At 33.9% G+C, this 23,022-nt stretch overlaps 1 protein-coding gene and 1 non-coding gene across 8 annotated transcripts in view; one reads left to right on the top strand and one right to left on the bottom strand.

The window, feature by feature from the left end:
- Positions 1-23,022, bottom strand: part of MEMO1 (mediator of cell motility 1) — a 95,507-nt gene that overhangs the window by 1,060 nt on the left and 71,425 nt on the right. For 3 of the 7 annotated variants that reach the window (XM_036334949.1, XM_036334948.1, XM_036334947.1), the window contains 3 exons: positions 19,324-19,466; positions 10,912-10,988; positions 738-842 (listed from right to left, as the gene is read on the bottom strand). In XM_036334949.1, coding sequence (XP_036190842.1) covers positions 738-842; positions 10,912-10,988; positions 19,324-19,466 — 325 coding nt within the window. Of the gene's footprint in view, positions 1-737; positions 843-10,911; positions 10,989-14,201; positions 14,501-19,323; positions 19,467-23,022 lie in introns of those variants that run through there. The other 4 variants (XM_036334951.1, XM_036334950.1, XM_036334953.1 and 1 more) reach the window with 2 other exon arrangements.
- LOC118669605 lies at positions 125-235 on the top strand. The gene has a single exon (XR_004972057.1). It is a non-coding gene; the product is annotated as a U6 spliceosomal RNA (small nuclear RNA).

Genomic DNA, 23,022 nt, shown 5'->3' with positions numbered 1-23,022 from the left:
GTATACACTCCCTTCTTTCTTAAAAGTCTTGCATTTTATTTCAGAAAATCCATATTGTTTTATTTATTAGGGAAAATATTAAAGTTATTCTCTCTTTCAAAATTCCAGCTACCCAAGATTTCTGGTGCTCACTTCGGCAGCCCGGACACTAACACTGGAACAATACAGAGAAGATTAATTAGCATGGCCCCTGCGCAAGGATGACACGCACATTCGTGAAGCGTTCCATATTTTAGAAAAAAGATTTCCACCTATTACCTCCATTCCTTAAATGGATTACTACTGTTTTTCTTGTAAAGAGAAAAATATATACATGTCATCTGTCTTGCTTTATTAACTTACACATTTCTAAAGTTCAAGAGCAAAATCTTCTATTTATTTTTATATAGTCTAGGACACTAAACAAAACCAAGAAATCAATAAGAACATCTGTTGAAAGGTTACTTTGGTTTATATTTATAAAAAGCATACTGGAATTGGCTGAGAATCTAGAGAAAATGGGTCTGCATTCTAAATAATCTCTGCATTTAAAAGAAAATACCAGCTTGTCTTCCAGTGACATATAACTTTATTCAGGTAGCCAGAACAATGGAAATCCAAATTATCTTAAATGTACTAAAAGAAAATTGACTATATGTACCGAAAACCTATGCTACTCAGTTACCTTAAGAATTGAAGATATTTTAAAACATCATAGGCTCAAATATTAAAAATCAAGGCTTCTTAAGGATACTCACATTTAATAACACTCCGATGGGATGTCTTCCACATATAGTATTATGGTATTTCTTCAAGTAATTACTAAAAGATACAGGATCTAATTGTTCTATAATACTCATACCCTAAAAGTAAGTGAGAGGGGGAGAGAAAGAGACAAAGAAAATGAAAGAAAAAGGAAAAAAAGACACTATTATTTACCAGTTACATTTAAAACAAACTGTTACTTAGAGCTAAACACTGTAATTTTTTAATTAAAGAGAAGTAAATAGACTACATTAAATAAACCTTGTAAAATACCAAACTCATCTGTCCAAAGCTAATCTCATAGTCAACTCTCCATAATACATACACTTTATTAACAGAAAACTTTTAACCCCCATTTAGTTTTCTCTGATCTCCTCATATATTTCTACACCATCTTCACCAGTTGCTACTTAGCTGATAATCGTTGAGCATTTCATAATTTTATATTTTTATATATTTTTAAGCAAATCTATTGTGAAAATTTTCATAAAATTAAATTTGATATACACCTGTTTTTCCCAATATCCACTATATTTCTCCTACCATTGTCATAATCAAGAGTTGGTTGTAACTTAACTATTTCCATAACTAAACTTAAAGACATTTTAAATCATCAGTATTCTGGGTATGTGATAGAGAAGATACTACAAACTAAAGAAAAAAATAGTTTGCATATTTTTAATTAATTTAAAGTGCATAAAAGATTAATAAAAGGTTAACAAAGTAGGTCATTTAAGAACAAATTTTTAAAAAGAAAAGCTTTTTATTTCTTTAATACTTTAAACTAGGATGCTTTATTTTCAAGATTTTTTGAGAATCAATGTTTGCTAGTAGACTATTATTAGAACAATCACTATGACTCGGACACTTGTTTACACTAAATTCTGTATTCTGCAAATGCATTCAAATAATATGTTCATAATACATTAATAAATACATAAGGGCAACTTAAACTCATCTGAATCAGGCAAATAAATTAATGATTCTAACTCATCACCTTACCTTATTTTCTTATTCTGGTAAAACACATTTGTGTTCAATAAACTGGATTAATATCCTTCAGGAGAAATGTAAATGGTAGTTTAACTAGGGAATTAACTAATATATTTTGTGTGGTTTTAAAATTATGTTTCAACAAAATAAGTAATGTGTAAAAAGCACCTGAAGTAATCAGATGAACAGTCATCTGAAAAATGATAGTAATCATAGATGATATACAAATATTGCAGTGGCAGCACCAAAATTTAATTAATAAAGAATCTTTTTACACAATATTTAAGTCCTTCATAAACATTATTACATTCTGCTGCAACTATAGCTAAAAGACAGGCATATGCATGTATAATCAACTTTAACTTTAAATTATCTGCATATCAATTAGCCACTCTCAAGACTTATCCACAACCAGTGATTAATGCTAAGTTGGTTTTCCCCTGCCAACTACAAGGCTACCACATCAACCGCCTCCACTGACTTTGGTGTAAGCTCAGAGACAGATGAACTACCTTAGAAGATAAACAATTAGTATTTTAATTCTGGTGCAAAGAAAAATCACACAATATATTTCTAAACCAAGCAGAGATGAAGTAACAACTCTTTTCCATAAATACAGATAATCAAGATATAACTCCCTAACGATGAAGAAACAGACAGGAAGAAGGTTAAAAGCTTGCCTCTAACTTTCTAACCCTAGGCTCTTTCTCATTGACTACTCTGCCTTACGTCGTATAACAAAGACATACCAACAATGCACATTTTTGAACAAACATATGAAATGTATATATTGACATGAGGGATTCAAAGAGAAGGAAAATAATGATCCCACTTTAGAAGAAAATAATTCAGTGAAACTGACCAAGAAATTTCATATAGAAAGAGATAAAGTTATAAATTTAGAAGACGTTACTAAATAAAATGTTCAAAATGAAGATACTGGTTATATTACAACAACAACAAAAAACCCTGATGATGGAATATAAGGAATTTAAAATTTTAATTCCCAAAAGTGTGTTATGTACCTACTAGGGCAAGAATCAATTTCATTACATTCAATTCTCTGATGAATATGATAGTTAAGAGGTATGCCTTTTAATAAAAGAGGGACAGAGAGAAAAGTTAAGGCTTTACAATTGAAAAATTCATGAAGTTCACAAACAGCAATAATGATAAAATTGCAAAATGGGACATTCATTAAGTAATACAGAAGACTGGCAAATATGCTTTAGTATATGTTTATGTTTTGATGCTAACAATTTTGAAATTACTATTACCAAAATTCCAAGATGATGAAAAATAAAATGCTTCTCAAATATGCTTAATTAACTTCTCCATTTCTTAAAATACTGGAAGATATGATCAGTGAATCTAAGGTCCAGGCACTGGAAAGCTTGCCTATAGCTTAGTAAACCGAATATTTGTTCACATGAATTGAATCTAATATGGAGCAGTGAAGTGGGTCACTACCCATTCAGTTCTAAGATACAAACCAGATGTTATAAACACCAAAAGTCTATCCATCAAGACTGGAGTTCTGAGGAAGTTAGTACCTTCAGCAAGAAATTCTCAGATTGAAAGCTAAGTCTCTACTTTGAGGGGTAGAAGGGCAGAGGGTATCAATCATTGTCCGCACTCTCCCAGTAAAGGGTGAAAGCTTGCAATCAAATCCCAATGGCAGTCCTAACCTAAATAGGCAGTTTTAACAGACAGAACTGCAGATTCAGGACTCTGGTACAATAACAAAAAACTCCCTTTTGAAAAAAGTTTATCTATATATAATAAAATACTTAAATTTTATTTAATTATTATCTCCCAGAAGTAATCTCCCTCTAAAATAACAAACACAAAGAGTAGCTAAACTTTTTAAGAGGTCTTTAAGAAATAAAAACTAGAATCATGTCTTCTAATTATGAACACATAATTAATCATATTATCAAATCATTAGGACTCTTTTTAAGTGAGTATATACATTTATGTTGGAAAGATGAGTACACATTTAGGAAGGTAAGATGAGAACAGAAAATATTCTGGTTTCTGTAGGAGGCATCAAGATAAAATCATATAGTGAAAAAAATTTTATAGGAAAAAAACATCACCCTAAAGACCATTGTGTTAAGAAGCAATGTACTACCTTAGAGATGGTATTATATAGCTATCTTAAATCATTATCTTAAGTAGCTAGCTATCTTAAAAATGATGTTTTACAATTGCTAAAGACTACTAAAGAAACTATTGGTCTAAGTCAAGAGAAAGGTATGAATAGACAAATATAAATAATTTCAATTTCAAAAGAGTAAGAAGGAAGAAAAGTAGCTGAAGTTCAAAGAAAATGAAGTGTTTACTAATAAATGTGGAAGGAAAAGAAGTTGTAAGGATGACTACAATGACATTTTTGGATTCTCTCTGCCAAATCATAAGTAATTTGTCAATGTCCATATTGAAATATTGGTCTACATCAAAAGTGGTACAGAAAAAATAATCATGTAATATATGTAAAATATGTATAAGTATGGCTAATGTTTCAAGTATGTGATCTAAGAAGTTAACAAACATCAATGTCTTAAAATATGTTCTGCTTTGGTCACTGTAGTTACTGAAATTACAAAGTACTAATTACCAAAAAACCATGGTCAGTAGCTAATAATACTATGACTTTCAGAATCTGTATCTTATAACCAGTTACCTCGCTCCCTCAAATACAACTTTTGGAAGATCCACTTTGTTTTCTTATATATTTTTTTCTTTATGTATGTATTTTTTCACATAATTAATTTCCAAGATACTCAAATGCTAGAGATATAAACATTTTGTAATAAAAACAGCTATTTTTCTTTTGCTTTGGAAACTAGAACCTACTTTTGTTTGTTTCCTAGCTTTTTAATAACTACATTTAATAAGACTTTTCTGGTAACCAAAAAGGACCAAAACTAGTTATCACACAAATTTTAAACAGGTTAAATCTAAAATTTTATACTTAAAAATAATTTCACTCTATCAAACTTTCAAAATGTATAATTATTTATAATTCAGAATTACTAACATTTTTGTAATACTTACAAAGAGAACCACCAATTTCACTGTATTTGCTCTGAAAAAACTGAATATGAAAACTAAGATATTGGTTCTCGAATGAGATTATTTATAACATAAAATGATATTTAAGAAATAAATATATAAGAAATATACAGAGGGATATTCACCATTTGGTTATATAAATCAACTAAGAAAACACTATATTATAAGAAAGTCTGCCTAATAGTGAGAGTACATATATACACGTATGTATACAAACATACATACATGAGTATTCAAACAGAGCTAAACCATTCTTATTACTTTAATCCATTTATTCTAACTCCCAGAATTGATTTATAACTTGAATTAACAGCATGCTAATACAAGAACAGAACACTTATGAGTCATTTAAAAATCTATACATAAATAGAAATGCTTCAATAAATGGACTGCAAAAGTCATCTCCAAGTCAAATGTTATATCAAATATTAAAATCAATCATATTAATATGAAGCAAATACTCGATATTTATTCAGAAATTATATTCCAGGCTATTTAAATAAAAATTTTAAAATTATGCTTCTTTGGACATCTAAAGTAAGGTAAGTCAGATGCAGATTTAGAAGTCACCTAAAGCTCACTGGTTCTACTTATACTTTTGAAGTTTCAAAGACTTTGAAGCTAGCATAAAAGCAGTAATTTCAAGAAAAATATGATAATCATGCCAATGGGTAAATGATACTCTTTTCTGCTCTGCCTCAAAGTAAGAAACCAAGGTCTATCTATTTAACTGATCAATTTGTCTCAAGAGAGACAAATTAAGCTAGCACTCTTAATATAAACTAATAACACAGTTAGTAGAAAGGTTAAAAGAATTAACTATGGGTGTTTATATATAACACAAACACAGAATAACAAAGACTATTAAAGTACTTAGATATGAACACAGTTCTAGAGAGTTCCAAAGGATGCTATTATGTTCACTCACTTGAGAGCAACAGGTAAGCCAATGTTTTGGGGGAAAACATTTTCCATATGTTAAAAACATCATTCATAGCCCTAACCGGTTTGGCTCAGTGGAGTGTCGGCCTGCAGACTCAGGGGTCCCAGGTTCGATTCCAGTCAAGGGCATGTACCTTGGTTGCAGGCACATACCCAGTGGGGAGTGTGCAGGAGGCAGCTGATTGATGTTTCTCTCTCATCGATGTTTCTAACTCTCTATCCCTCTCCCTTCCTCTCTGTAAAGAATCAGTAAAATGTGTTTAAAACACAAACAAAAAAACATCATTCATTGATTTGCAAATTCTTACATTTGCAAAATTAAATGTTGCCTGATTAAAGTTCACAAATAATATAAAGAGAAAAGAAGGTGAAAAAATTCAACAGATCAAGAACCATAGTGGACCAATTCAAATTTACTACCCAGCTATTTTAGGAATAAAGATGTTGTGACTCTATACCACGGAAGAGGATCTCCAGAGGCAGGTACAGGCAAGTCTATTTGAAAAAGTTTCACAGATTATTTCAATCGTAAAACCAGAATTGATGACTACTACTGTAGACAATCTCATCTTTGCCCTGGCTTTATTTACCATCTGTCATCTCTCCCTAACTTACTACCAACACCCACTGTTACTACTTCTGACCCTGGTGTAAAACCCATTCTCGCCGAAACCGGTTTGGCTCAGTGGATAGAGCGTCGGCCTGCGGACTGAGAGGTCCCAGGTTCGATTCCGGTCAAGGGCATGTACCTGGGTTGCGGGCACATCCCCAGTGGGAGATGTGCAGGAGGCAGCTGATCGATGTTTCTCTCTATCGATGTTTCTAACTCTCTATCTCTCTCCCTTTCTCTCTGTAAAAAATCAATAAAATATATTTAAAAAAAAAAAAAAACCATTCTCTACAACAGCCAGAGTAACCTTTAAAATAATGTAAATTAGATCACCTCACTTCCCACTGCACTTACATAAACTTCTTACCCTGGAATATAAAGCCCTGCACTGACTCCTGCCTCTCTTACCAAAGCTCGAACCATTCTTACCCTTACCTACTCTGCTACTGCAACACTGGACTTTTTTCTTTTCTCCTCACACCAGCACCTTTCCCATCTTAAGGTCTTTGCACTGGCAATTCCTTCATGTAGATCTTCCCTCTGATCATTACTTGGTTTGCTCCTCCTTATCACTTATATTTCAGTTTAATGTTCCTCCTCAAGGAAGTCTTTCTCCAATCAGCCTAGAATCATTTACTATCTCAAAACCATTTAAATATTTTCTAAATAGCACATATCACTATTGGAAACTAATTTACACACATCCTTACCTTTTTTATTTTCATTTTTATTTTTTTTGTTAACCCTCTCCAGAGGATTTTTTTCCTGATTTTTCAGAGAGAGTAGAAGGGAGGGAAGCAGAGAAGGGGGGGGGGGGGGGGAGGGGGAGAGAGGGAGAGAGAGAGAGAGAGAGAGAGAGAGAGAGAGAGAGAGAGAGAGAGAGAGAGAGAGAGAGAGATAAACATCGAAGTGAGACACATCGACTGGTTGTCTCCCACATGTGCCCTGACCAGGGGCCAGGGATCAAACCTGCAACCCAGGTACATGCCGTTAACCAGGAATCAAACCCGTGACCCTTCAGTCCACACCCAATGCTCTAACCATTGGGGACATAGTTACCTTTTTAAAAATAATGTGTATCTCCCTTCCATTAGAATAAAATTTCTATGAGATCAAGTCTGCTTGTTTACTGCCATAGCTCCACAAGTGCCTACACTGTAATCCAAATGCCTACTTGATTGACATCTCCACCTGAATGTCTTAAAGGCAACTGCATATATCCCCTAATAGAATTTAGGATCTCCATACCTCCTAAAATATCTGGACCTATCAGCTTATGTTTCTGGCGTAAGTGAATAGCAATACCCCACAGTAGCATAAACCAGATATTTAGGGGCCATCCTTGATACTTCCTTTTCCAAGTCCTATTGTAAATTTGTCTTTTATATATACTGAACACATCCACTCTGTCCCCCTCTCTTCCAACATCACTACCCCATCCACTGTCTAAATTACCATTTTTCACCTGAATTACCCAACTAGTCTACTCATTTCTGGCATCCCTCCAATCCATTTGCTCCACTGCAGCTATATGATCTATTCAAATACAATCTGATTTTATCACTTTCCTATTAATATTCTTTAAGTCGCCTGTTCTAGATTCTCTGGCTCCATTTCTCACCACTTCCCCATCCAATCGTCCATCGATTCATTCAATAAATATATACTTAGTACCCACTGACAGGCTGATACAAAATGGACAAAGGTCCTGATTTCATGAAGCTTATAATCTAATAGGGGAGGTTATCGCCAAAGAAATCAACAAATACTAAGCTATAATCACATAGTAGTAAGTACTAAAATGAAGAATAAAGCAGGATACATTCATACAATAACTGTTCACCATAGAGCATAATAAAAAACTGCGGACACAGTTTTGGGTTGTCTCAATAATGAGAAGATGCTACTGGGGGACTCAGTGGGTGGAGTCCAGGGATGTTGACTGTCCTGCAATCCAGGACAGTCCCACACACAAAGTGCTGTTCTCATCCCATGACACTTTCCCATTTCCATGTAGGTGAAAACCTGCTTATAATTATCTACATCCTAAGTCTATTTTACATACAAACATAAAGAAGTTTCATGTGATTTTAATATACAGATTTCCCAGAAATGGAACTATCTTATAAAGTGAGGGAAGATTATATACTTTGTTTAGTTTACAACTTTACTAAGTTTGCATTTTCAGTTGTCCCATTAATGATACTATGTGTGTAAGCATCTAACTCCTTCAGTATATCTTTATTAGTAGAGTTGTGCCTGGGCATTCACATTAAATATATATTGATTTATTATAAATTACTTTCACTTATTTCTTTGTCATTTACAATTAGGGTATTCATTTAACTTAATTATACATATTGGATGGTAATATGCACTAATTCATTCATTTGAAAAATATTTATTGAGCACCTACTTATTATGTTCTAATCACTATTCTAAGTACATCAGATACATTGGTGGGAAAAAAATATCCTAACATAACTGTAATAAGTAAATGTTTTAGTCTGTTAGAAGAAAAAGTAGACTAGGTAAGATGGGTTGGGAATACTGAATAGAGTGAGTGTATAGGATGCAAAATTAAAAAGGGTGGCCACTAGTCCTCATTGGGAAGGTGAAAGATGAGCAAAGCCCTGAGGTAAATTAGACAGTCAAGTGCAAAAAGAGCAAAGGTCTTAAGCTAGGCACATATATGGCATTACTGAGGAACATTAAGGAGACCAGTGTGTCCATACTACTTCCTAAATATCTCTTCTATTTCTGGATTGTAATAACTTCTGTTTAAGTCTGTTCAAAGACTAGACTATAAATTCCACTAAGTCAGAGACCATGTTTTCTCCTCTTAACATCACCAAAGCTACACAGAGTATCAGATACACAGCAGACACCTACTAGCTGTATGAAGAAAATAAGTGATGAGGCAACTGATACCTGAAGCTCAGAAAAATAAGACTAGAACTAGAAGCCAGAAAAGAATTAAATGACTGAAATGATAGCATAATAAAGTCAAAAGAAAACTAAACTGAAATATAGACAAATCCCAAAGGTAAAAGTATTAAGCTATAATTGTATTTAAAGTAACAAAATAAATTTAAATAAAAATCTCATAAGTAACTAAATTTGCATTCATTCCATCTGGCTTTTAATAAAACATATTATGCAATATAATTTACTTGTAGGTTCAGATCCAGATTTCTTACTAAAACGCTTTATCTGCTATAGACTAAATATTCTTGTACTAAATCATATGCATAAAGCTACTAACACAGTGGTAAAGTTGATTTTAACAAATCAGACTTCAAGGCTGATAGAGTTTAAAGACAATTTAGAGACTACCTACTCCAAGTATCTCATCTCAGAGATGACAAGTTGAGGACTAGAGAATTGAAAGGATCTATCAAAGTTCAGAGTGATATACTTGCTAGGTTTAATATTCTGTTATGAGTAGATACCAAAATGATTTATATGACTATTTAAACATTAAAAGAAATACTATGACTACCATAGTACTTCAAGGAAAATGATAGGATCAATGTCTACTGTATTTCTGGGCTAGGTAAAAATAAAATCATTTTTATATTCTGTATTTAAAATAACAGCCAGCCTGAGCATCGACCCATGAACCAGGAGGTCACAGTTCAATTCCCGGTCAGGGTACATGCCAGGATTACGGGCTCAATTCCCAATGTGGGGCATGCAGGAGGCTGCCAATCGATGATTCACTCTCATCACTGATGTTTCTGTCTCTCCCTCTCCCTTCCTCTCTCTAAAATCAATAAAAAATATTTTTAAAAATTAAAAAAAAAATGAAATTCCATTTAAGAAAAATCTAAATAGCCAAAAATAAAATATATATATACATACACACCAAGCAACCAGAATGCCGGAACGACTGGAACGATCAGTTGCTTTGATGCGAACTGCACCCTGATCAGCCCCCCACCCTAATCAGGGGTGGGGGCCAGCCGACCAACTGCCTGCAGCCCCTCCCCCTAGCTGGCCACGGACCCAACCCCCCTACCCAGCCCCACCCTCAATCACCCCCCCCACCCCAATCGAGGGCAGGGCCAGCCGGCCAAACTCCCACATCCCCTCCCCCCACCAGCCCAGCCCCGATAGGCTCCAATCAGGGCAGGCTGGCAGGACCCCACCAGAGCACGAATTCGTGCACTGAGCCTCTAGTTAATAATAAAAAGAACTAAGAATTTGCTCTGTTTTTTTCCACTTAACAGTAAATATTGGCATTAGTTCCCGGTGTCCCTAAAACTAACACATTCCCCCAAATAATATCAAAAATCCGTATCTAATTATTCTTAAGTTGTCTCATTAATCAAATAAAATTAAGATGAAGGAAATTTCCACTAATAGGACAGGGATTTTTTTTTATAATCAATATTGATATGATTACAAACTATACTTTGCACACTTAAAGATAAAGAATTATTAGTCCACTGTTTCAACATATTAAGTCTTGAATCACTAATCTGAAATTAATTAAAGAAAAAAATCTTAGAGCATTAAAACCCCACACCTGAAAGACTTACCATTTTATCTAGATGTTCAATGGATCTATAAATCTCCCCCTGGGATTCATCATAGTAACTGTAACGGAACCTTTGACCTTGAAACAAATATCATGTACAAAATAAAATAGGGAAAAATTAGAAGCTAAAAAGAACGCAATCGCTTACCAAATAATTTCAGTTCTCAAGGAAGGCAAAGCACAGCTTAAGCCTCTGAGAAAATCATTCCCAAGAGCCCTTGGTATATAAAAATAAAAGGCATATTTGGGAAGGTAGTAAAGAGATTATATATCACCAGTGTTTTATAATGTTAAAACTATTTCAAATTGTAAAACCTTATAGCAATACAAAAGGCTAAGGAAACAAAACAGCTTAAAAGTTAGAAGCATTGTTAAATATATTATATCAGTCTAAAATGGAGAGTAAACCCAAAGAGTATGATGCAAGAAATTCTGGTTTAAGAAAACTCTCAATGTAACAAGTCAATGAAAGCTTAGCTTTTGCTGTACAAATGAAAGATTTGATCTCTATTACAGAAAAAAAAATAAAGTGTAGATCAGAGATACATGTGGTTTGTGTGATTTTTATTACCTCAAAAAATTTTATCTCATTTTCGCAAAACTTTCTACTTGGAAAAGGATCAATAGAAGTGCCTTAAAATAGAATTCACAACACAACAGTCCTAATCTGACAATAAGATCTCAATAAGGGTGCAAGCACAGAACATTCGACGGTTAGCCATTCTCCAGAGGGTAAAATAGAAGAAGCTCAAAAAGAAGATAGAAAACGAAAGACTGAGGAGATAAACTTTGCTTCCTACTAAAGTCAGAAGAAAACCTAAAACAATGTGTTCTAAACCCACATAATTGTGGAGTATCATTATACTGATTATGTTGCATCTAAATCTTTATTTCAGCAACACTCTTATTTCCAAGAACTCATTACTTTTCTATTTCTTTATTTTAAAAGATTTACAAAATGCATTTTAGAAAATATCACAGCACACCAATCATGTATGCACACACTATGTGTCTTGTGCTTCATTTTCAGATCAAGTTCACATATCCAATTATTATTCTCACACCTGAGAAGACAGATTTCTTAGACTGGATAATTAAGATTTTTAAGTTTTCCAATTATTATTCTCACACCTGAGAAGACAGATTTCTTAGACTGGATAATTAAGATTTTTAAGTTTTCTGTTTATCTTGCTAAAAAATATCATGTTATAAATAATGAACGGTGCAAAATTATAAAACCCTTTTGATGTCTTTTTTTGAAAAACCAGACATCATATTTCTTAAAACTTAATTGTTGATGCTGACCATATTTAATGGTCACATCTCTACACTATACATATTTCCCTAACTGTCACATTTTAACTTTTCATATACATTACTATGTACGAGTATTCAATGTGTCAGTTTATTTTCCCCCAAGAGCCATTATTAAATCAATATTGCATCTTACATGATATCCTAGAATCAAGCAACAGGCTCTGAGACAATTGTCTGCTTTCTGAATATAAAAACCTATTTGTAAACACAGATCCACTATAGATCTTGCACTGAAAAAGTTCTTAGACAGTGACAGTTCATCACTCAATGCACCTATATTAAGTAATTCATCAGACATTTCTATCAAAATTTAAAAGTATAGATTCTTTTGTCTTTAAAGAATTTATGTATTTCCTTCTATGAATAATGAAAATTATATAATTTACCCCATTTTTCCTCTTTGCCAGGTGACTGTCAGAAGATTCAAAGATAAATCTACAACCTGTCATAATAATTTATTGATTCAAATCAGTGGTATTAAACGTACACTTCAATTTCAAGTTCTTTTGACAAAGCTGCCCAAAATCTTTGAGTGAACAATTAAATGAACAATCTTAGACAAGGAAATTCTAACTCAATATCACTGTAGTAATATCCTGGTAAGAAATTAAGATGAATACTCTTGGAAGCTAAATCGCTTCAGGTATACACTAATATGTTCTTTTTTCTTGCTTCTGGAGATAGCTACTAGTTTTAGCAGTCAATAATCCCTGTGACCAGGACATAACTGCCTTTTCTGAAAACCAGAGAAAAATTCACAAACTTTGTGACTGCCATTTGCTATTCAAAAGTCTGTTTTGCTTATTTCCAAGTTCAGAGATACTGTTTCAAATGGTAGAAGGTGGCCAAACTTGCCTTAATCCTAAGTGAGAAGTATAACTGTATTTTAAAATACTATCTTGCCCATTTTATCATTTTAAAGGTAAGTTTCACTTAAAAACTTCTTCTGAAGTAAAAGTATATAAAATGTTTGAAACTTTAAAATATTAAATCAACATGTAATTTAATAAGACAAAATACACAGAAAATCAATGAGTAAATGTTTAATATTTTGCTACTCTTTAGTAGCCACCTTGCATTTAGTAGTTGAAGAATTGATTAGAAATACTTGATGAGCTCTAACGAATCTATGTGTTAAGGAGCTAAATCCACACTACATATAGCTACTATATGGAAAAACTCTTACTTATGGTAGCTCAAACCATCTCACAATAATTTTTTTAACACGTTAGGCACCAAGCCTGTTTTGTCTTCCTTTCCGTTTCAGTCACCGGTGACTGCCATGGCGTTTAACATGTTAATTGTATAATATTTAAGTATTATTTCAGCAATTCATTCTGGCCAATATACATACAGACAGCATCTAATTTAAAGTGAATAACTGGCCCTGGTCAGTGTGGCTTAGTTGGTTGAGCACTATCCCATGCACCGAGATGTCCCTGGTTCCATTCCTGGTCAGGGCACATGCCCAGTAAGGGGCATGCAGGAGGCAGCTGATCCATATTTCTCTCTCTCCCTCTCCCATCCTCTTTCTCTAAAATCAATAAAAACATATTAAAAACATAAAATAACGTAAGTAATTGCCATTATCCTAGCCTGTGTGTGTGTGTATGAGCAATTTTAGTTAAACATCACTTGGAACTTGAGTTCAAAAGGTATTTTTTGTTTCTAATTATTAAAAAATAAGTTTATCAAGATTTTATTTAATAAGAAATAAAAGAAATGACAACACTAGCACAATACCCTGATCATAAATGTACCTTTAATTAAATATTTATTGTTGACTTGTAATACATTATCATTGCATGTACCTCATGAGCAGACATATTTTGTTTTTACAATTCTTCTAACATTCAATAAAGCTTAACCCCCTAAACTGCACAAACACAGATGCCTATGCACCTGGAGGACTGGACTTGTGTACTTTTTTAAGTATGAATAAAGCATATCACATAGTAAGAGAAAATTACTTACCTGAAACTTATCCTTTCAGAAGGTACACTGGGAAAATGGATTCTTTGAGCCCCTGTTTCACCTCCAAGTATGAGCTTTCTAGCTTTAAGAGCCATTGGCACTGCCCCTAGGACAGCACAAGCTTTGCAACTCCCCTAGTGAGTATGTCAGTAGTTTCTTCAGGTGCCTTCCCTCAGTTCTTTTCAAATTCAAAAGATGAGAGAAAAAATAACCCAAGAAAAAAATCCTGTAAAGCAGAAACCTTACTCTTTGAGAGAAGGAGGGTAGCTCATTTGTGAATCCATTCCAGAGCACGCTTTCTGAGAAAAAGAAATACAGGTAAGTAATTTTCCCATCTCCAAAGGTGACTGGTGATTAATGAGTGGATTCACAGAGTGTGGAGAATAAGCTCCAGGGATGTCTGTTTAACACACAACAATCAACTAATGAGGACAAACAGAACAATGAATGGTACAAAAATCAATACTACTTTTTAAGTACTTTGAAACAAAAAATAAAAAAAGTATCGAAAACCTCAATATTAAACTATAAACTGGATTGTGGAATTAAACAATGAGTTTGTAAAGATGATCTAAAAGCCCTCAAAAGATCAGTCAATAAGAGACTTTCAGACATATGTCTAGTAAAAATTATACTGTTATACATTCACTTAATCACTTTATGTTTATGTTAAAATGTCTTAAAATATTTTAGTTAACCCTCAGAACCTGTGTGGTAGATAAGGACCTAAAACTGGGGACATTCATAATTGAAATCATTATCAAAGAAAAAATGTATTTCACAAAGGAATTATATTCTGAGTAGCATCAAATAAGATAATCATTTTTATAAGCAACATACTATAGTCCTTTCATTATGAAATCTTAGTTATTATATAAAAGTATTAACCTTCTCTCAAACTTGCAAAAGATCAAAAATCTAAATATGTGAAATCTGTTATGTATAAATATCAAAGCTAGAGTAGGTACGTCAGGAATTAGCTAACTTACACCCAAACTAAATTAAATATTTGTAAAATAGTAATGCCCTCATAACCCAAGAGACTAACAGAAAGGAAGAAGAGTATGCATAAATAATCACTTTTTATACATATTAATGTACAAATATGAATAAAGATATACATATTTAGGAGAATACCATTTTTAATAGGTGTCACATATTTATGAAAAAGAAATTATGTAAACCTAGACAAATATAAGAAATTATATAAACGTAGACAAATAAAAATCCAAAATTGCTAAAGTGACAGAAGTAAACTTTATTCATATTTTAACAAAATAATATAATTTATCAGTAATATTTAACAAATAAATCTATTGAAAATTATTTGTATTTAAAACAATCATTAAAGGAAAATTAAATAAAAGCATGGATCCACTTTTAATAATCCATTTTTCTTAGTTCCAGTTTCACTTAGAAACTTCTTTAAAGTTAACTGAAGAGCTGCCCTAACCAGTTTGGCTCAGTGGATAGAGCTTCGGCCTGTGGACTGAAAGGTCCCAGGTTCGATTCCAGTCAAGGGCATGTACCTTGTTTGCGGGCACATCCCCAGTGGGGGGTGTGCAAAAGGCAGCTGATCGATCTCTCATCGATGTTCCTAACTCTCTATCCCTCCCCTTCCTCTCTGTAAAAAATCAATAAAATATATTTTTAAAAAAATAAAGTTAACTGAAAATTTTGTTAATGAAAGCTGGTAATAATCTAAATTTGGAAATAGATGCCGGACCAGAGTGACTCAGTGGTTGAGTGTTGACCTATGAACTAGGAGGTTATGGTTCGATTCCTGGTTAGGGCACATGCTCAGGTTGGAGCTCCATCCCCGGTGGGGGGTGTGTAGGAGGCAACCAATCAATGATTCATATTTTCTCTCTCTCCCCCTCCCTCCCTGAAATCAATAAAAAATATTTATAAATAAATAAACAAACAGACAAATAAATAAATAAAATTGGAAAAAGAAATTTCAGGAAGGTCAGGAAAACACAAATATTAACAGTATATATGGGGAAGAGTAAAAATGAAACTTAGGAAAATGAAATGAAAATTCTACTAATTACATAAACTAAATTGGTTCAGGCAAAATTCTCTTTATATGAAGCCATCCTGTAGAATGTGGAACTTAGTAAGTACACAATGTATGGGGACAACATCATTTAACCAAATACTGGTAGCAAATGTCCTTTCACTTATGTCACTCTTCCTGAAAGTTAACAGGAAAGATGAAAAGGGGTGGGACGTTATAAGCATTATGGGGGAAACATCATTCTATTGGGCTAATAAGAAAAAAGGCAGGAGTTGAAATGCAGGGGTTTTCAGGGGAATTCAAATGAGGGCATAGAAAGAAGGGGCACAACAAAATCTAGGTTCCCCCTCTCTCTTTAGCTCATCTCACCCAAGAAGAAAACTTAAGAGTATTTTAGTCTTTGTACTTTTTATCTCTCTAATATCTCTTTCAAGTCTAAATAAAGCTAAGTGGGATCTTAAATATGAGCATCTTCAAAGCAAAATATACTTTAAAAAAAAGGCAGTCACCCCAGTCAGTGTGGCTCAGTGGTTGAGCATCGACCTATGAACCAGGAGGCTACGGCTCGATTCCCGGTCAGGGCACATGCCTAGGTTGTGGGCTTGATCCCCAGTAGGGGGTGTGCAGAAGGCAGCCAATCAAGATTCTCTCCCATCATTGATATTTCCATCTCTCTCTCCCTCTCCCTTCCTCTTTGAAATCAATTAAAAAAAATTTTTTTAAAGAAAGTCATTCATGTAAATGGACACTGGCTAACAAAAAAATTCAAGGCAAAATTCTTCCAACTATATCTAAGTCTCCCAACTGTCTCTATCACCAAGTTTCTCACTTTATTCTTCACAGAAGTTGGACAATATATAAAGAAAAGTGACTAGAAATGAAAAATGTCATTGTCAGGACTTTAATATATTATTCTACAAAAACAAAACAAAAAATCTGCTATATATGAGTAATTTTATTAACTGTACCATAATCAATTAAGTTCAATCAAATTTCCTAATTAGAGTTAGTACAGTGTTCTCCCTAAGCACACAGTAAGCACTTAATGAATATAGTTAGTGATAGTAACACTGAAAAAACAACTGGAAAAGTTATTTTTACTTAACCACCAGATGTAAATATAAGTGTATTTTAGTCTCTGTTTAGTTTTCCATAGCTAACATATCACCAGAAAATCCTATCTTACAATTTAAATACCAAAGTTTTCAAGAAATAAGGAGATCAAATGACCTAAATAATTTTCTAAGATATAGGTAAAATGTAAAACAAAGTTCATTTTCCTCTCAACACTGTACTTAAATACAGTAGTGCAGTAGGGTTTGTTTACTTTCTAATGCATTACTGAGGTAAAAAGGATGATACCACAGAAAAGCAAACATGAAGGTGTCCACTGATGTTTATGTGCATTTTATTATGGTTGCACATGGTGCCAACCTCGAAGAGCTTAGACTGAAAAACTGTATCACGAGAACCGATTATTTAAATCATAGAGTGATTTGAAGTGAATCACAAGAGCCTTAAAAGTGAAGGAAGAGGGAGCACATGCTTCAAGAAACTTAAAACATTATTACCAATGCAAATTTACAATACTAAAGAAAAATAGCCCTTTTTTCAATATGACATACCTTACTTTTTAAGATAAGCTATTACTAAACTTCAGAATTCTCAAGAAACTCTTTTGAAACATTTACCTAGTCCTCAGATGTAACTAATATACCCATAAAAATAACTTCTGCCAAAGGTAGCCAAAGGAACTTGTTATTAAAGAACCCTGAGAGCTTCTGAGGAAGTTTGTAAAGTAGCACAGCTACCTGCATGCCCTAAACCAGGGCTTTCAACCTCAGCACTACTAATATTGTGGACAGGATAATTCTTTGAGGTAGGGAACTTTCCTGTGCATTATAGGATGTTTATTTAGAAGCTTCCCTGAACTATTTTCACTAGATGTCAATAGCATCCCCAGCTCCCACCCCACCCCAGTTGTGATGATCAAAAAAAATGTCTCTAGGCATTTCCAAACGCCCAGGAGGAATCCCCAGTTGAGAAATTAACGCCTTAAACAAAAATACCATTAGGAAGGATGGTTCTCTTGAACTGAAATCTCTAGGCCACTCATAGCACAAAGAAAGAGAAGAAAATACCAGCCTAAACAGGCCAGATAAACGTTGAATCAACACTGGCAATCAATGGCTAAGATGTGAAAAGCCAGGGCTCCCTGTATCTCATTGAGGATGTTTTTCTAGCCATTCTAGCACTCTACCTTAAAATTTCTGGTCTTGTGCCGTATGTTTTCTCTATAACCAAAGAAATAACTGAAGGATGAACAGATCCTGGCACCCTTAAACCAATGAAAACATAAGCCAAGAGATGTCCTACAGGAACAGAATTCAGAGACATTCTGGAACAGTAAATGAGAGCAAATGTTGTCCCAAGAATGTGAAAAAATCAACATTTACTGAAAGAGGCACCTACAAATGTCTCACTCTCTTTATGATCTATTCACTGTGAAGCTTCCTTATTCTTTTAAGTGGCAATCATAACAAAAATCACATAGGAGTCCTTACCAATGAAGACCACAGTGCTAATAGCCAACGTGTTACAATCGTTGGAGGTTAGCTCTAAACTGATGGCAATTATGGGCAAAAATTAAGCATCAAAAGAGAAAAAGAAAGAAAAAAGACCAATTACAAAACAGGAAATGTGGAAAAGGACTGCCAACGCACACAGTGCTCTTCTATGTTCTAAAAAAGAAAATTAGTTTTATCCACCAAAACACCAATTTCGGGCATCTACCACACAACTCTACCTGGAAATGGGGTTAAAAGATCTTAACTCCCACTAATGTTAAGTGTCTAAGCAAGGATGCCCTCACACTGTGAATCCAATTATACCAGTCGCCTTTGGAAATGTATTCATAATCCACTATTATAATCTGATCCCTTTTAAATGACCAACAGACTTTTTATTCACTTTTAAACATTGCTGCAAAAGGTAAAACTTTCCAAGGAAAGTGATAAAGAACTGAAAATTAGAGCTTAGAATGAAAAGATACCTTTAACCACAGTATATAATAGCTATCATAGGTTAAAATCTAGAACTTACCCCAATGGCAGAAATCAGAAGAAACCACAAAGAGATTACTAGGATCCGCTAGATATTTACTGAAGAGTTTTCCGAATTCCTGTTCTTTTGACTCACTCAGAGCTCCAACCAGTACAGGAATAATGGTAAACTCATCCTTATGGCTTAAAGAAAACAGAAAAAAAAAGTCACTTGAGAAGTATAAGAATAAGAATAAAAATAGTTTTCAATGTGTTTGCACTAAAAAGTGGAACATATATTAATAGTTGTAAAGATAATACACGTATTGTTGAATTCTTAAAATCTATAAATTAAATGTTTAAAGAAGACCATTTAAAAATGAGAGGTACAAAAAATGAGGTACAGAATACTCAAAATATCCATTTAAATTACAGAAATGTACAATACTTCTTTAGGTAACCAAAGCTATTTTACTACCGGGTAGAATAACATCCTCAAAAATAAAAATAAGCCCATCAGACCATCACCAAGTCAAGTCTTCTCAACTACCCATCAAAGCTGGAATCATCTGCCCAATACTTCCACAATTTAAAAAGAACATTAAACTCTTCCTCACCTATTTTAGTCCTTTCCTATTATTAATACCACCATTTCTAACATTTGTTCCATAAACCTGTCAAGTGAGGCCTACAACACTTAATACTGGCTCCCATACGATTCCCCAATTACACTTATACCTATACTAATAAACAGAAACAAGACAGTCTGAAAATACAACTCAATTCTACTGGCATCTAGGGTGACCACAGATTCCAAGAAGCAGGTTTTAATTTCTAACAGCGATAATAAAACACCACACCCACTCACAGTGTTTACAGCACAACCACAAATCCCCTTTTCACTCCACAGATTGACAGATTCATGGAAAAGGAACAGAGCAGATTAATAAAGAAGAACTATGATAGGCTATAGAAATAGATGTTTATCCAAAACCTTTTAAAATGTTCATTATAGTGAAATTTTACTTACATATATTCATTATTATTTATATTCTAAATGATCCCAGATTTGGAATTTTAGAAGCATGAAATCATGTTTGTCTGACTTGTTCTGAACAGGATTTAAGATGGTGGGGGATCACCATTATAATAATGCTCTTTAATATGAATAGTCTGACACTTTACTGATGTAGGACAAATAAAATTCATAAAAGCTCTTTAAAATACTAAGTTTAAGTATTCCCAAAAGAAATGTTATTCCAGCTTCATAAAGCTAAATTCAGGGCACCCAAGCGCCTCCCCCATCATAAAGGCCCCCTTACCCTTGTCAATTGCGAAATAAACAGATCATACAGATCTCCAGTCCCTCTGCAATGCAGGGGCTTCTTGGGCAGAATCTGCATCTATGGAGTAAGAAAAAAGAGGAAGCTGGCAGAGGAAGCTGCCATGGGCTCTTTTTCTATTACCAATTTGCTTAAAAACTGCGTGAGTGAACAGGGGCTCTTCAATAAGTTAAGAATTATCATTTCAAAGAAAAGAACTGAGCTCTAGTGAAAATTCAAGAAGATTATTATAACTTGTTCTGTTCTAACTTCAAGTATCACCTACATAAATAAATATACCAAGAAAATCAAAGAGTTTGCAACTAATTATGACATGGTAGGAAAGCAGTTATATAGACTATAAAAAACAAGAAGTCAGAAGAAATGAGTTCAAGTATTATCTATATCGCATGCAAATGTTGAGAGTGTGGCCAAATTACTAACCTAAAAATGTCCTTATCTGTAAAATGATCATAATTATAATACTAATTTCATAAAACTGTGACAAAGTGAGGAATACTATAAAAGTACTATGTCAACAACAGTTGGCTCACTCTGCAGAAACAACACATGTCTACCTTCCACAAGAGCCACCAAAACATTCAATTAACCGGTTTGAGCTCACAAATCTATCTAGAGGTAAAAGACTCATGCTACTTAGAAATCTAAGCCTTGAATCAAGATTCATCCATCCACCTCTCTTTGTTCTTTCCCTTTTTAAACAACTGTATGTTGTTCTCTATTCCCCCAAAGCATGAATTAGAGGAAAGAGCATTTGACTTTGATATATAATATTCCCAGGTTTTAGAATCAATTTGTGAAGTTGGTCTTCCCTAGTAAAGGAGTAAAAAAAACAACTTGTAATATATAACTGAATAAACTGTCAAAGACAAACATTTTGTGCTCTAGAGATCAACCAAAGGCAAGAAACAAGATTAGAGTTTATTCATAAAAAAAAACAACTGAATTTCTTGAGAAGAATAGTGGAAGCCTGGCACCTTAGGAGGAGCTGTCCCCATCCCTCTGCTCTACTCCACAAACATGGCAGTTCTGCTGGCAGTGAGAACTGGCAGAGGTGTTAGGCCGGTGGAAAGAGTCAATAAAAATATTTTTCAATATGTAAAATATGTATTTTTTAAAAAAAGAAAATAAACTGTTTTGCATACTTACATCTGTAAGCCTACTTTTACCCTAACCTGTATATGGGTGAGAGAGAAGTTTATTTTATGTGTTTATTTTACAGCTTGAGCAGAGTGTCCATGCTCACCAAAAAGTACACATGAGAAAAGTGCATTTTGTTGCATGTCAGTTATAAATATACCTAAATAAAGCCTTAAAAATGCTTCCAAATAAAGACCTCGATATCCCTGCCTTGTTAGAAAAGTAAAATGTCACCCCTATATGGGCTCTACCAACCTTGTCAGTTCAGCAACCTCATTGGTACTTGAGTTCTGGCTAGGAAAAGAATTCAAAGCCAAGACTCAAACTCTAAGAGAAAGTTTATTTAGAAAGTCACAGAGGTAGAAGTGAGCTGTAGAGGAAATGGGCTCAGGAAACAAGTTACAGAGACAACAGAAGGGCCCTTGGAACTTAGGAGAGAAAAGGGAAAAGGTAGCATGCCTGGGGGGAAGAGGTGGCCAGTGTTTTTATCTCATTAGCAGTACATAATTTAAATCTTAAAAGTGATGACATTTTTAACTAGATGAAGTACTGTACTCAAATAGTTATTTGCTTATTCTTCCTCTGGAATTTGGATATTTGTACCCTGAAAAACATTAATAGAGAATTTTTTCCTCTATACAAATTCTTCCAATTTCCTAAAGATTTTAGAAGCAGTCCAGAGAATTCAACAAATCATAACAAATCCAGGAAGAAGACAATTTATCCTTATCCCTAAAGGTGCTAAAGCTGTTGCTACTGAAGCACCCATCTTATATAAAAACTGCTGTTTAAAATTTTAACCCTGCTATTGCTGGCTTCTGTAAATGCTTGCTGCCTTACATAATAAGGTAAATAAGACTAATCCCATTTCAGAGAGGCATTAAACCTTCTCCAGACGAAGGTATCAGTGCAGGTGTCAGGCCAAGCCTTTGGTTGAGGTCACAAAGCGCCAGCACATAGGGGCTCTTTAAGAATTTGCAAAGGGGACCAGAACAGACCCCCATATTTGGGAGACAAAGAGGGTAAGATGTTATAAATACAGGAAACTTCCTGTGTGATTTCGCCCAGAATTTGAGAGACATTTTCCTCTGGGCCCGCGTAATAATAATAAATGTAACTCCATCTCTCTAAGTGTTGCTTGGTTCTTCTCCGGTTTTTCTGTAACATTATAATAGTACGATTATATTATTTATTCTCCTTTCCTCTTTTAGATAGAAAATAATCATAGAGGGGGAAAAAGGATAAAACATATGGAGATAAAAAATAAATGCCTTACA

This window comes from Myotis myotis, unplaced genomic scaffold (genome assembly GCF_014108235.1).
Source record: "Myotis myotis isolate mMyoMyo1 unplaced genomic scaffold, mMyoMyo1.p scaffold_m19_p_14, whole genome shotgun sequence".
NCBI classification, from domain to species: domain Eukaryota; kingdom Metazoa; phylum Chordata; class Mammalia; order Chiroptera; family Vespertilionidae; genus Myotis; species Myotis myotis.
This window is presented reverse-complemented; position numbering and strand designations above follow the sequence as displayed.